At 43.4% G+C, this 16,507-nt stretch overlaps 1 protein-coding gene across 3 annotated transcripts in view; it reads left to right on the forward strand.

The window, feature by feature from the left end:
* The window catches only part of LOC135541688 (calcium-dependent secretion activator 1-like), a 199,832-nt gene that overhangs the window by 18,689 nt on the left and 164,636 nt on the right, over positions 1 to 16,507 (forward strand). For all 3 annotated transcript variants that reach the window (XR_010455985.1, XM_064968004.1, XM_064968005.1), the window contains exon 2: positions 12,173 to 12,286. Coding sequence is in view for 2 of the 3 variants with exons in the window: in XM_064968004.1 (XP_064824076.1) it covers positions 12,173 to 12,286 (114 nt within the window). In the remaining variant the exon portion in view is untranslated. The remainder of the gene's footprint in view (positions 1 to 12,172; positions 12,287 to 16,507) is intronic.

Here is a 16,507-nt window from a genome sequence, read left to right on the forward strand (position 1 = left end):
GGAAGTGGTTGTGGGCCGGAGTCTGTCCTGGGGAAGTGGTTGTGGGCCGGAGTCTGTCCTAGGGAAGTGGTTGTAGTCGGGAGTCTGTCCTGGGGAAGTGGTTGTGGGCCGGAGTCTGTCCTGGGGAAGTGGTTGTGGGCCGGAGTCTGTCCTAGGGAAGTGGTTGTAGTCGGGAGTCTGTCCTGGGGAAGTGGTTGTGGGCCGGAGTCTGTCCTAGGGATAGAGAGAGAGAAAGAGTGAGAAAGAGAAAGAGAGAGAGAGAGAGAGAGAGAGAGAGAGAGAGAGAGAGAGAGAGAGAGAGAGAGAGAGAGATTCACACCAACAGTCCCTCTTTACTCTGTTATCTGGACTATCAATGTGTACCCTCCCCTCCCCTTCCACTTAACACTGCATGTATTATTTGGGTTCCTAACACACACATAAAGCACTTGAAGCAGAAGAGAGGATTATAGTTAACTTTGGTTTTAAGTTTGTGAGATGTAGAGTGTTAGAGGAGCCAGACTTGTTATATGAGTCATCATTGGCTCTGTATTTGAACATTGTCCCATGCTGAATTAGTCATCTTTATTTGGTAGATATACCTTTAGCAGTGGAGGCTGCTGAGTGGAGGACGGCTCCTAATAATGTCTGCAATGGAGCTAATGGAAGCACAACAGCACGCAGTGTTACCAGACATACAGACATAACAAACTGTACCTCAATGCTGATTCAACTAGCTGTATCACACACACACACACACACACACACACACACACACACACACACACACACACACACACACACACACACACACACACACACACACACACACACACACACACACACACACACACACACACACACACACTGAGACCATAAATATGACATGAGGGCTGCTCTTCAAAAACAAATGAAGCACTGGAGATTTCATCCTCTGTTTTTATTTTTTCTCTCTCCCTTTCTCATCCTCTATTTTCTCATGCTTCTCTCCCTTACTTTTTCTCCCCAGCTCTCCATCATTTCATTTCATTTTCTCCCCATCTCACTCTTTCTCTACATATCTTTCTCTCATATAAATACACCCTTGAACAACAGAAATTGATATGCTACTTTGTATTTTCATAGAATTACCCAATGCATGTCATATCTTCCGCCACAAGGGAAAAAGAGGATAGTTGGTTGGTATAGTAATGAAAAGATACTGCTATTCTAGCATTCACAAAATACTATTGCAGTATGTTAAATACTTGTTACTAATTCAAAACATAAGTCCTAGGTAAGAGGTAGATATTATAATAAGTCCTTGTTAAGCGGTAGACATTAAAACAAGTCCGTGGTAAGCGGTAGTCATTATAATAAGTCATTGGTAAGAGGTAGACATTATAATAAGTCCCTGGTAAGCGGTAGACATTAAAATAAGTCCTTGGTAAAAGTTAGACATTAAAATAAGTCCTTGGTAAGAGGTAGACATTAAAATAAGTCCTTGGTAAGTGGTAGACATTAAAATAAGTCCTTGGTAAGTGGTAGACATTAAAATAAGTCCTTGGTAAGTGGTAGACATTAAAATAAGTCCTTGGTAAGTGGTAGACATTAAAATAAGTCCTTGGTAAGTGGTAGACATTAAAATAAGTCCTTGGTAAGCGGTAGACATTAATTTATAATCTAAAGGTTCTTCCTAGAAGCGATTATGAACTGTTCTACCTAGAACCCTTTTATATTTGGAGTGTAATTCCTAGAACCCTACACTGCCATCAGACACACATAACTGCACCACCTATCACACTTTCACAAAATGTAGGAATACATGGCTAAAGGTCAATCAGATTTGTGATCATAATCCCTAGCTGTGTATTGTCGTTTTCCATGTTGTCCGTTGTCTGTAGCTTGTGAGGTGTGGAAACACTGTTGCTTTTACGAATTTTGTCTTGCTGATTTTTGTTCTATGTTGCTCTGTCTGTATGCTTCGTCTTGCTTGTCCTATGTTGCTCTGCGTGTGCTCACTGCTCAATGATTGTCTATATTGTAATTGTTTTTAATAACCTGCCCAGGGACTGCGGTTGAAAATTAGCCGGCTGGCTAAAACCGGCACTTTTACTGAAACGTTGATTAATGTGCACTGTCCCTGCAAAAATAAAATAAACTCAAACTCAAACCCTCTATGAACGGTTCCACCAGCCATATTTGCCTATAAAATAGTATCATTTATGACACTACATTACATATATCATAAGGCCTTTCTTTAAGGGCCTAGTTATCCCCTAACACAGAGGTGTTAGGAATCTCCTGGTTTACAGGCCACATCAGGCCTGCAAGTCACATTATGGTGGCTACTTTCAAACCCTTTTTCCTCAGTGTACTCTCCTGAGCACACATAGTTGATGCTACAAGTTAACGCTACCTGCTCAGGCTAACCATACTCAATGAATTACAGACCAGAGCTGTGTATCTGTGCGTGTGTGTGTGCGTGTGTGTGTGTGTGTGTGCGTGCGTGCGTGCGTGTGTGTGTGTGTGTGTGTGTGTGTGTGTGTGTGTGTGTGTGTGCATCTGTGTGTGTGAACATCCATGTGCATGCTTCTATGTTTGTGTGCATTCCTGCATGTTTGTGTCCCTCTTGTGTGGACATGTGACAGATGATTAGTATCACTGGCCACTTTATTGTCTGTTGATGACACACGGTGTTACACTGCAATCTTGTTGAGTTTTGTGGGCATAATTTAATTGTATTGTATTTATCTACGTGTTTCAGTTCTGCCTGGGTTTTGTCGCTGTGTGGGTCTGGTGTTATGCTGCGTTCGATCTTTGTCTGTCACTAGTATCAAAAAGTGCACGCACACACACGCACGCAAGCAAACAAACACACACGCAAACACACACGCACTGTTTCAGATTAAGGTCCTGATAGAAAAACCACAAGGTGTTTTGGCCTGTCGTATCTGTCTGGATGGATGAATGGATCCCACTACCTCAGTGTTTACACATTGTAATATCCTTATGTGACCCCTCAGCTAGAAATGAGGCATTTGCCAAACCCAATATTTGACCATTTAGCATTCGCAAAATATTTACTTTAATATTCACACCACAGCAGTAGACAATATTTGTAGAAAAGGCACGGAACCAAAAACAATATGGAACCAAATACAGTTGAACCAGTGAATTGCCTAATATTGTGACAAGGATTGAATATTCTCTGGTCAACATTCTGGAGTGTCAGGCATATGTATGTGTACACGCGATTGTGTGTGTGTGTGTGTGTGTGTGTGTAGAGGTGGGGAGAGTCAGAGAGAGCAAAGCTGATCGTTCGCTGAGCAACAACAACAGGTGAACATCTGACGGCCCTATTGATTTTGGCAAAACTAAACACAATTACCCTTTTGAAGACTCCTCAAAATGAATTGTAATTTTTTGTTGCTCCCTTCACTCACTGTGAGTAATTTGGGCTCTCCACTCCCCAAACCTAATCCAATAGAACTAATCTGAAATGATGCCTGTATTCTGGCCCTCTCCTCCTCCAGTCAGCCAGAAGGGTTGCTGTATGGCCTGACCACAAGGCAGCACACACTAGAGCTGAGACCATAAACCCAAATGATCGTCACCAATCATGCCGATCACTTACCACTGCCTTTTTACTGATATCATCATTACGATCAGTAGCCTATACTAGAGAAATGTTCAGTTTGAAATATGGGTGAATGTTAATGGGATAATTGATGGCTACAGCCATCAAACTAGTATTAGTAGTTTATAGAATAATAATTGTAAAAAACTGTGGTACCCATTCCTGTTAGAAACGTATTGTATATTTAAACATGTCCACGCACACACGTACAAACACACAACACACACAGACACTAAAACACAAATACACACACAGTCTCAGTTCACTCATATGCCTAAAATGGCTATGATGAATATGTCAGTGTGTATCTGTATTCAAAGTGGTATTTGGGATCTTACCTCTGCTAGACTAGTGGCAGATTTTTACAGCTTTGCCTCTGGAGCATTCTGTCAGCATCCTTAAGACTTTTACACACACTCAACTCCCTACTACTGTACACTACACCAGACCCTACTACTACTGTACACTACTACTGTACACTACACCAGACCCTACTACTACTGTACACAACACCAGACCCTACTACTACTGTACACTACACCAGACCCTACTACTACTGTACACAACACCAGACCCTACTACTACTGTACACTACACCAGACCCTACTACTACTGTACACTACACCAGACCCTACTACTACTGTACACTACTACTGTACACTACACCAGACCCTACTACTACTGTACACTACTACTGTACACTACACCAGACCCTACTACTACTGTACACTACACCAGACCCTACTACTACTGTACACTACTACTGTACACTACACCAGACCCTACTACTACTGTACACTACTACTGTACACTACACCAGACCCTACTACTACTGTACACTACTACTGTACACTACACCAGACCCTACTACTACTGTACACTACACCAGACCCTACTACTACTGTACACTACACCAGACCCTACTACTACTGTACACTACACCAGACCCTACTACTACTGTACACTACACCAGATCCTACTACTACTGTACACTACACCAGACCCTACTACTACTGTACACTACACCAGACCCTACTACTACTGTACACTACACCAGATCCTACTACTACTGTACACAACACCAGACCCTACTACTAATGTACACTACACCAGACCCTACTACTACTGTACACTACACCAGACCCTACTACTACTGTACACTACTACTGTACACTACACCAGACCCTACTACTACTGTACACTACACCAGACCCTACTACTACTGTACACTACACCAGACCCTACTACTACTGTACACTACTACTGTACACTACACCAGACCCTACTACTACTGTACACTACACCAGACCCTACTACTACTGTACACTACACCAGACCCTACTACTACTGTACACTACACCAGACCCTACTACTACTGTACACTACACCAGATCCTACTACTACTGTACACTACACCAGACCCTACTACTACTGTACACTACACCAGACCCTACTACTACTGTACACTACACCAGATCCTACTACTACTGTACACAACACCAGACCCTACTACTACTGTACACTACACCAGACCCTACTACTACTGTACACTACACCAGACCCTACTACTACTGTACACTACTACTGTACACTACACCAGACCCTACTACTACTGTACACTACACCAGACCCTACTACTACTGTACACTACACCAGACCCTACTACTACTGTACACTACTACTGTACACTACACCAGACCCTCCTACTACTGTACACTACACCAGACCCTACTACTACTGTACACTACTACTGTACACTACACCAGACCCTACTACTACTGTACACTACTACTGTACACTACACCAGACCCTAGTACTACTGTACACTACTACTGTACACTACACCAGACCCTACTACTACTGTACACTACACCAGACCCTACTACTACTGTACACTACACCAGACCCTACTACTACTGTACACTACACCAGACCCTACTACTACTGTACACTACACCAAACCCTACTACTACTGTACACTACACCAGACACTACTACTACTGTATACTACACCAGACCCTACTACTACTGTACACTACACCAGACATTTACATTTACATTTAAGTCATTTAGCAGACGCTCTTATCCAGAGCGACTTACCCTACTACTACTGTACACTACACCAGACCCTACTACTACTGTATACTACACCAGACCCTACTACTACTGTATACTACACCAGACCCTACTACTACTGTACACTACACCAGATCCTACTACTACTGTATACTACACCAGACCCTACTACTACTGTACACTACACCAGACCCTACTACTACTGTACACTACACCAGACCCTACTACTACTGTACACTACACCAGACCTTACTACTACTGTACACTACACCAGACCCTACTACTACTGTACACTACACCAGACCCTACTACTACTGTACACTACACCAGACCCTACTACTACTGTACACTACACAAGACCCTACTACTACTGTACACTACACCAGACCCTACTACTACTGTACAGTACACCAGACCCTACTACTACTGTATACTACACCAGCCCCTACTACTACTGTACACTACACCAGACCCTACTACTACTGTACACTACACCAGACCCTACTACTACTGTACACTACACCAGACCCTACAACTACTGTACACTACACCAGACCCTACTACTACTGTACACTACACCAGACCCTACTACTACTGTACACAACACCAGACCCTACTACTACTGTACACTACACCAGACCCTACTACTACTGTACACTACACCAGACCCTACTACTACTGTATACTACACCAGACCCTACTACTACTGTACACTACACCAGACCCTACTACTACTGTACACTACACCAGACCCTACTACTACTGTATACTACACCAGACCCTACTACTACTGTACACAACACCAGACCCTACTACTACTGTACACTACTACTGTACACTACACCAGACCCTACTACTACTGTACACTACTACTGTACACTACACCAGACCCTACTACTACTGTACACTACACCAGACCCTACTACTACTGTACACTACACAAGACGTTCGTGAGACTTGTGTTGAATTTAGGTTTGCATTTTACACAAAACATAGGAATGCTGTCGTCTTTTCTGTCTCCTTTGCACCCAGATTGTCTGACCCAGAAGTGCAATATGGTATCTGACAATACATTTAATCATGTTCGAGCAAATTTAAACAGAGAGCCGAGCCCAGCTGTCAATAAGGGGTGTGTCCTGTGTTCCCTGTCTCCTCCTCTTCCGAGAGAGGACTGCCAAGGACGAATGTCTCTGTCTGTCTGTCTGTCTGTCTGTCTGTCTGTCTGTCTGTCTGTCTGTCTGTCTACGGGTGAATATTAACATCTCTGTACATCCGGATGGTCCTTCAACACTGCAGTCTACTAGGATAGAGCAGGGAGAAGTAGGACAAGTGTGTGTGTGTATGTGTGTATGTGTGTATTTGTGTATGTGTGTATGTGTGTATGTGTATGTGTGTATGTGTGTTTGTGTGTGTGTGCATTAGGACAGAGCAAGGATGAGTCAGAGCTTCTCCACTCTCTTCTGCTCTAGCAGCTGTTGGGGTAGAGAGACAAAACCACAGATGCCGAAGTATTGATCTCTACACCATATTTTTCTTCCTCTAGTGATTCAGCTTTTCTTCTATTTATCTATCTATTTATCTATCCGTCTGTCCGTCTGTCCGTCTCTCTCTTTCTATTCCCTATCTTTTTCTCTCAGAAAGGTTGTCTTGTCAGAGGAGAGTTGTTTGGTTGATCTGGCGGACTCACTAAACACACATGATTCGTTTGTTGGAGTGTGCATCTGGCTATCCGCAAATAAAAAAAAATAATAAAAAAATGGTGCCGTCTGGTTTGCTTAATATAAGGAATTTGAAATGATTTGTACTTTTCCTTTGATACTTAAATATATTTTATCAATTCAATGTACTTTCGATACTAAAGTATATTTAAAACCAAATACTTTTAGACTTTTACTCAAGTAGTATTTTACTGGGTGACTTTCACTTTTACTTGAGTCATTTTTCATTAAGGTATCTTTACTTTTACTCAAGTATGAAAATGGGGTACTTTTTCCACCACTGGAAATACCATTACACATGGTGACGCTGAGGTGACTGCTGAACTAAAGTGTCAAAGTGTAGTCCAAAGTAATGCCTGCAGAGCACACACCCAACTTTGATTTAATGTTTTAATAAAAGATAGCTACGTGGTTTGAGGGGCTCATAAAGTATTGAGAGAAAATGCATATACAAATATCTTCTTGTCATCGACAGGACATGAAAAAGGAAAAAGAAAGATGTTGTAATTTTTATTACAGTGTGGACCATTTAATCTATGTACTGTATAAACTAGGATTAACAGAACATGACAGGGTTGTCTAAAATAGTTCCGTTATAAAGGAGAGGTATTTCTGATCCTGCCTGTCTCTCTAGCCTGTGGTCTTTACGACAGCTGACCATCTTGATCCTGGTATCAGTCATAATTGGTCAAAATGTGTTTTTCCTACTTAAATACCCAATATTCCTCTGTGAAATATTGATAAAGATGATTCAGTTGTGCTTTAATGAGAGATTACATTACATAAAATGTTATTTGTCACATACACATGGTTAGCAGATGTTAATGCGAGTGTAGCGAAATGCTTGTGCTTCTAGTTCCGACCATGTAGTAATATCTAACAAGTAATCAAACAATTTCACAACAACTACCTTATACACACAAGAGTAAAGGAATGAATAAGAATATGTACATAAAAATACATGGGTGAGCGATGGCCAAGATACAGTAGATGGTATAGAGTACAGTATATACATATGAGATGAGTAATGTAGGGTATGTAAACATTAAGTTGCATTGTTTAAAGTGACTAGTGATACATTTATTACATACAATTATTTATTATTAAATTGGCTGGAGTTGAGTCAGTGAGTTGGCAGCAGCCACTCAATGTTAGTGGTGGCTATTTAACCGTCTGATGGCCTTGAGATAGAAGCTGTTTTTCAGTCTCTCGGTCCCAGCTTTGATGCACCTGTACTGACCTCGCCTTCTGGATGATAGCGGGGTGAACAGGCAGTGGCTCGGGTGGTTGTTGTCCTTGATGAGCTTTTTGGCCTCCTGTGACATCGGATGGTGTAGGTGTCCTGAAGGGCAGGTAGTTTTCCCCCGGTGATACGTTGTGCAGACCTCACTACCCTCTGGAGAGCCTTACGGTTAGCGGCGGAGCAGTTGCCATACCAGGCGGCGATAAAGCCCGACAGGATGCTCTCGATTGTGCATCTGGAAAGTTTTGTGAGTGTTTTAGGTGACAAGCCGAATTTCTTCAGCCTCCTGAGGTTGAAGAAGCGCTGCTGTGCCTTCTTCATCAATCACGCTGTCTGTGTGGGTGGACCAATTCAGTTTGTCCGTGATGTGTACGTCGAGGAACTTAAAACTTTCCACCTTCTCCACTACTGTCCCGTTGAGGTGGATAAGGGGCAGCTCCGTCTGCTGTTTCTAGAAGTCCACGGTCATCTCCTTTGTTTTGTTGACATTGAGTGTAACACCACACTCCGAGGGCCCACCTCACAAGTCCTCAACTAGCAGCTTCAGCAGTGAAGAGGCGACTCCGGGATGCTGGTCTTCTAGGCAGAATTGCAAAGAAAAAGCAATTTCTCAGGCTCCTCCGTCCCCTGAAGGCCCATCCGCTAGCCTGCTCGCCACAGCCCGCTAGCTGCCTAGAGCATATTGACTGTTAGCTGAAGAGGACCATCAGCGAATTTCCAGGGCTACAATACCTATTTTACCAATTGGACTGGACCCTTCTACTGCCCACATGGATCCAACATGACTGGTCTGCCGACGTAACCGTATGAGGGGGCTACAACAGACTTCTTCCGTCGCGACGTCCCCCTAAGCCCTTCTGCTAGCCCCAGCGCGTTATCTCTCTGAATCGCCGTGTCTCCAGCTCGCCAAGCTTCCCACTTTTCCCTATGATCACTTGGCTACGCATGCCTCTCCTTAATGTCAATATGTCTTATCCATTACTGTTTTGGTTAGTGATTATTGTCTTATTTCACTGTAGAGCCTCCAGCCCTGCTCAATATGCCTTAGCTAGCCCTTTTGTTTCACCTCCCACACATGCGGTGACCTCACCTGGTCTAAATGATGTCTCCCGAGACAAAACCTCTCTCATTGTCACTCAATGCCTAGATTTACCTCCACTGTATTCACATCGGGGTGGCAGTGTAGCCTAGTGGTTAGAGCATTGGACTAGTAACCGAAAAGTTGCCAGTTCAAATCCCCGAGCTGACAAGGTACAAAATCTGTCGTTCTGCCCCTGAACAGGCAGTTAACCCACTGTTCCTAGGCCATCATTGAAAATAAGAATTTGTTCTTAACTGACTTGCCTAGTAAAATAAAGGTAAAATAAAAAAAAAACATCCAACCATTGAATCTATTTTCCGCGCCCAGAAACCTGCTCCCTTTACTCTCCGTTCCGAACGCACTAGACGACCAGTTCTTATAGCCTTTAGCCGTACCCTTATCTTACTCTTCCTCAGTTAGAGGTTCATCAAGGCCCTGCAGCACCTAGCTCCACTCCCATTCCCCAGGCGCTCTCATTTGTTGACCTCTGTAACTGTAAAAGCCTTGGTTTCATGCATGTTAACATTAGAAGCCTCCTCCCTAAGTTTGTTTTACTCACTGTTTTACTCACTGCTTTAGCACACTCTGCCAACCCGGATGTCCTAGCCATGTCTGAATCCTTGTTTAGGAAGGCCACCAAAAACCTTGAAATTTCCATCTCCAACTATAACATGTTACAAGATAGAGCTGCCGAATGGGGTGGAGTTGCAATCTACTGCAGAGTCCACTGCAGAGTTGCAATCTACCTGTCATGCTATCCAGGTCTGTGCCCTGTGTTCTACTAGTGAATATCTTCAGAGCTCGTGCTTAACACTCCGGCCATTCTATAATCTAAGCTAGATGCCCTCAATCTCACACAAACCCGGCCCGACTCTTTTCTCTGTATACATCAATGATGTTGCTCTTGCTGCTGGTGATTCTCTGATTCACCTTTACACAGAGGACACCATTCTGTAATTTTCTGGCCCTTCTTTTGACACTGTGTTAACAAACCTCCAGATGAGCTTCAATGCCATACAACTCTCCTTCCGCGGCCTCCAACTGCTCTGCAAGTAAAACTAAATGCATGCTCTTCAACCGATCGCTGCCTGCACCTGCCTGCCCGCCCATCCAGCATCACTACTCTGGACGCTTCTGACTTAGAATATATGGACAATTACAAATACCTAGGTGTCTGTTTAGACAGTAAACTCTCCTTCTAGACTCACATTAAGCATCTACAATCCAAAATTAAAATCCAAAATTAAAATCTAGAATCAGCTTCCTATTTTGCAAAACAAAGCATCCTTCACACATGCTGCCAAACATACCCTCGTAATCTGACCAATTGGATGCAGTCTATCACAGTGCCATCTGTTTTGTCACCAAAACCCCATATACTACCCACCACTGCAACCTAAATGCTCTCGTTGGCTGGCCCTCGCTTCATACTTGTCGCCAATCCCACTGGCTCCAGGTCATCTATAAGTCTTTGCTTGGTAAAGCACCACCTTATCTCAACTCACTGGTCACCACAGCAGCACCCACCCGTGGCACACTCCCCAGCAGGTATATTTCACTGGTCACCCCCAACGCCTATTCCTCCTTTGCCACCTTTCCTTCCAGTTCTCTGCTGCCAATGACTGGAATGATTGCAAAATCACTGAAGCTGGAGACTCATATCTCTTACACATCAGTTTTCATAGCAGCTCACAGACCATTGCACCTGTACATAGCCCATTTGTAAATAGCCCATCCAACTACCTCATCCCCATATTTAAAAAAAAAAAAATTCTCCTTTGCACACCAGTTTCTCTACTTGCACATTCACCTTCTGCACATGTATCACTCCAGTGTTTAATTGCTAAATTGTAATTACTTTGCCACTACGGCCTATCTATTGCCTATCTACCTCCTTTATCTTACCTCATTTGCACACACTGTATATAGATTTTTCTATTGTGTTATTGACTGTACGTTTGTTTATTCCATGTGTAACTCTGTGTTGTTGTTTGTTTCGCACTCCTTTGCTTTGTCTTGGCCAGGTCGCAGTTGTAAATGAGAACTTGTTCTCAACTGGCCTACCTGGTTAAATTAAGGTGAAATAAAAAAATAAAAAATGTTTAAATTGTTCATAGGGGAGTGTACCTTGACAAATGTAAGTCAACTGTCTTTCATAGCTATAACCCATACATATCCCTTCTGTGACTAATGAGTATCTATCCCTACCCATGGCTGTGATATCTCACTGTAATTGACATGTCCTCTGTGTTATATCACTGTCATTGAGATGTCCTTTGTGTTATATCGCTGTCATTGAGATGTCCTCTGTGTTATATCACTGTCATTAAGATGTCCTCTGTGTTATGTGGCTGTCATTGAGTTGTCCTATGTGTTATATCACTGTCATTGAGATGTCCTCTGTGTTATATGGCTGTGTTATTGAAGTGTCCTCAATGTGTTCTCTGCCTCCCCAGATCACAGAGCAGCAGCTCCGGCAGACCAACGACCGCTTCAAGGCCTTCCTCAACGGAGACACCCAGATAGTGGCTGACGAAGCTTTCATCAACGCAGTCCAGAGTTACTATGAGGTACAGTAACATAACCTCTCTCTACTGCCACAGACCCATAACCTCTCTCACTTACTCTCTCACCTACTCTCTCTCTCTCTCTCTCTCTCTCTCACTTCTCTCTCTCTTACTCACTTACTCTCTCTGTCTCTCTCACTTACTCTCTGTGTCTCTCTCTCTCTCTCTCTCTCTCTCTCTCTCTCAATCCCATAGTATTACTACCAGTCCAGAGCTACTAGCAGGCAAACCCTCTCTTCTATCTCTCTCTCGGTGACTAACTTGCAGTCTTCACCCCCTGGGCCCAGTTTTTCAAAAGCTATCTGATCGGATTTCCACAATCAGATAGGATTAAATGCATAGAAATATAATGAATAGAACAGACATTCAAGTCAGTGATATAACCGTTCTATTAATTCTATTTCTATGCATTTAATCCTATCCGGTTGCATTTTGAAAAAACGGGTCCCTGGAGTGTGTCACAGTCTTATAATACTATGAGATAACCTAACAGGGTTGTGTGCTCAGCCCTGTGGCTACGCATGACCCCAACTCAATCATCAAGTTGGCCCGATTACCAACAACAATGAGACAGCCTCTAGGGAGGAGGTTAGAGCCCTGGTGGAGTGGTGCCAGGTAAATAACCTCTCCCTCAACGTCAAAAACAAACAAAGGAGTATGGCGTCAAATTCATCTCTAAAATCGAGCGCGTGCGAAATGATGTTGTTGAGCAAGATGGAACATCATTGAGCAAGTAAACACTGAATCAAGAGAGCAGAGGATGCGTCCTGTGAGCAGAAGATGAGTGCTGCGAGGGCATAGACCAGTTGAAAGCACAGATATTTGGCCAAGTCCGAGAGGATGGGTCCCACAAGCGCACAGGCCAAACTTGAGAGCTTGCAAGTGCGACTTTGAGTGAGCAGAACATCATTGCCGCAGATCAAAAATAAACATTTTGGAATAAAAAAATACAGAACCGTAAGCAAAGAAATGTTGTTCAAACGTGAAAAATGTATTGGAAAGCATCAAATTGTTTACCAACAATAGGCATGTCTGTTAAGTTTTCACTCTCAATTTCTCAAGTTGCTCTCTCTCAGGTCTTGGCACCTTTGGGTGTCAATGTCTTTTTTCTTTCGATTGGATTACAGGCTGGTGGGGGCAGGCGAATGCTTGCCAGTGGCCAGTACAGTGTTGCGTTGTGTGATTGGCTGAGTCTTCTTGGGTGCATGACTTCAAACAGATGAGATTCAGAGCCATCTGTTTAGCTTGATAGCCAGCTCGAACAGGTAGCACTGACCGACTTGGGAAACCCATCTTCAACATGATACATAAGCAAAGCAATTGGGAAATAAATTCCAAAGCTATACTACACTTTTAGTTGAGTGGAATCTACTTGCTAAAGTTAGCTAGCTAACTAATTACTTGTTAGCCACTAACGTTTGTCTGTAAGACGAAAAGCAGACAGTCTGTACTAGCTAAGTAACACCATAGTCCATCACTATATAATACTTTCTCTTCACTTTTCCACAAAGTGTCTGGTAGCTGTTTGCTTGATATGAGGGAGTTAATGTATCAAAGAATAATTGGATTATGGACATAATGTGGATGTGATCAAACAGGTTCATTCATCACACACTAGGCCCTGGACATCATTTAACATGGCTAAATATAATGCATCCATTGTTGGGAATAACATGTGGGTACACACATAATAAGGCATAATGATGATACCATTGAAAGAGAAGAAGGACCAGGAGGGTAGTTCAGAGAAAGTGTAGGAATTGAGATGATGTAATAAGGTGCGTCTCGGTGAGAGGTGTAAGAGTCAGGCACAGGAGAGCAGGGATTTTTGAGAAGCGTGTTTAATATACACTGCTCAAAAAAATAAAGGGAACACTTAAACAACACAATGTAACTCCATATCAATCACACTTCTGTGAAATCAGACTGTCCACTTAGGAAGCAACACTGATTGACAATAAATGTTACATGCTGTTGTGCAAATAGAATAGACAACAGGTGGAAATTATAGGCAATTAGCAAGACACCCCTAATAAAGGAGTGGTTCTGCAGGTGGTGACCACAGACCATTTCTCAGTTCCTACGCTTCCTGGCTGATGTTTTGGTCACTTTTGAATGTTGGCGGTGCTTTCACTCTAGTGGTAGCATGAGACGGAGATTACAACCCACACAAGTGGCTCAGGTAGTGCATCTCATCCAGGATGACACATCAATGCGAGCTGTGGCAAGAAGGTTTGCTGTGTCTGTCAGCGTAGTGTCCAGAGCATGGAGGCACTACCAGGAGACAGGCCAGTACATCAGGAGACGTGGAGGAGGCAGTAGGAGGGCAACAACCCAGCAGCAGGACCGCTACCTCCGCCTTTGTGCAAGGAGGAGCAGGAGGAGCACTGCCAGAGCCCTGCAAAATGACCTCCAACAGGCCACAAATGTGCATGTGTCTGCTCAAACGGTCAGAAACAGACTCCATGAGGGTGGTATGAGAGCCCGACATCCACAGGTGGGGATTGTGCTCACAGCCCAACACCGTGCAGGACGTTTGGCATTTGCCAGAAAACACCAAGACTGGCAAATATGCCACGGGCACCATGTGCTCTTCACAGATGAAAGCAGGTTCACACTGAGCACGTAACAGACGTGACAGTCTGGAGACGCCGTGGAGAACGTTCTGCCGCCTGCAATATCCTCCAGCATGACCGGTTTGGCGGTGGGTCAGTCATGGTGTGGGGTGGCATTTCTTTGTGTGCTCGCCAGAGGTAGCCTGACAGCCATTAGGTACCGAGATGAGATCCTCAGACCCCTTGTGAGACCATATGCTGGTGCAGTTGGCCCTGGGTTCCTCCTAATGCAAGACTATGCTAGACCTCATGTGGCTGGAGTGTGTCAGCAGTTCCTGCAAGGGGAAGGCATTGATGCTATGGACTGGCCCGCCCGATCCCCAGACCTGAATCCAATTGAGCACATCTGGGACATCATGTCTCGCTCCATCCACCAACGCCACGTTGCACCACAGACTGTCCAGGACTTGGCGGATGCTTTAGTCCAGGTCTGGGAGATCCCTCAGGAGACCATCCGCCACCTCATCAGGAGCATGCCCAGGCATTGTAGGGAGGTCATACAGGCACGTGGAGGCCACACACACTACTGAGCCTCATTTTGACTTGTTTTATGGACATTACATCAAAGTTGGATCAGCCTATAGTGTGGTTTTCCACTTTAATTTTGAGTGACTCCAAATCCAGACCTCCATGGGTTGATAAATTTGATTTCCATTGATCATTTTTGTGTGATTTTGTTGTCAGCACATTCAACTATGTAAAGAAAAAAGTATTTTTTAGTATATTTCATTCATTCAGATCTAGGATGTGTTATTTTAGTGTTTCCTTTATTTTTTTGAGCAGTGTATTTAGTCCACCAACACAGACATGGCACAGATGAAAATCCCAAAACTTTGCTCTTGAAGAATCAGAAACTCGTGCCAACACACGGAGGAACAACCACAGTTCCGACACTTACATACTCTTGCCTTAATAGTGAAAACAATAAAGAAACTCGGAGGAACCAACTGAGTTACGACACTTACATACACGTGCGTAATTGTGAAAACAATAAACATTAAAGATAATCGAGCGCAAATCCCGCACGAAATAAGGCAGGCAACAGGTGCCCTATATACACACAGAAATGAACGCAAATGAAACCAGGTGTGAAAAGGAACACAGACAAAACAACCAGAAAAGGAAAAAGGAATCGTTGGCGGCTAGTAAACCGGCGACGCCGAGCGCCGCCCGAACAGGGAGAGGAGTTACCTTCGGTAGAAGTCCTGACAGATGAAAGCAGTATCCAATATTTCGGATATTTACTGTATTAATCCCAAGGGCATACATGCAGCACATGGGGTATTTTTAAATGATATGGTGACATGAAGGGGAGAGCTAAATACTTATGTACTACAGTACATAACGAGTGCCGAATAGAATTTAAACTGAAATTATATGATTAGCCAGCCAAACTCAGGTCAACATGTTATCATGGTACACACAGCATTCAAAGGAGGACTGAGGACAAAGCAACGCTATGCATTCACCAAACATTTAACTGAGGACAGCAGATTTGTTTTATAGTAACTGTCTGATTGGGAACCACAATTGCCTATCAAATTACAGTCTCAAATTATTTCAATTTACCATTGGAAATGTTATTGAGTACAGGCAGTAATATAGGAGT

The sequence above is a fragment of the Oncorhynchus masou genome, chromosome 6, assembly GCF_036934945.1.
Source record: "Oncorhynchus masou masou isolate Uvic2021 chromosome 6, UVic_Omas_1.1, whole genome shotgun sequence".
Lineage (NCBI taxonomy): Eukaryota > Metazoa > Chordata > Actinopteri > Salmoniformes > Salmonidae > Oncorhynchus > Oncorhynchus masou.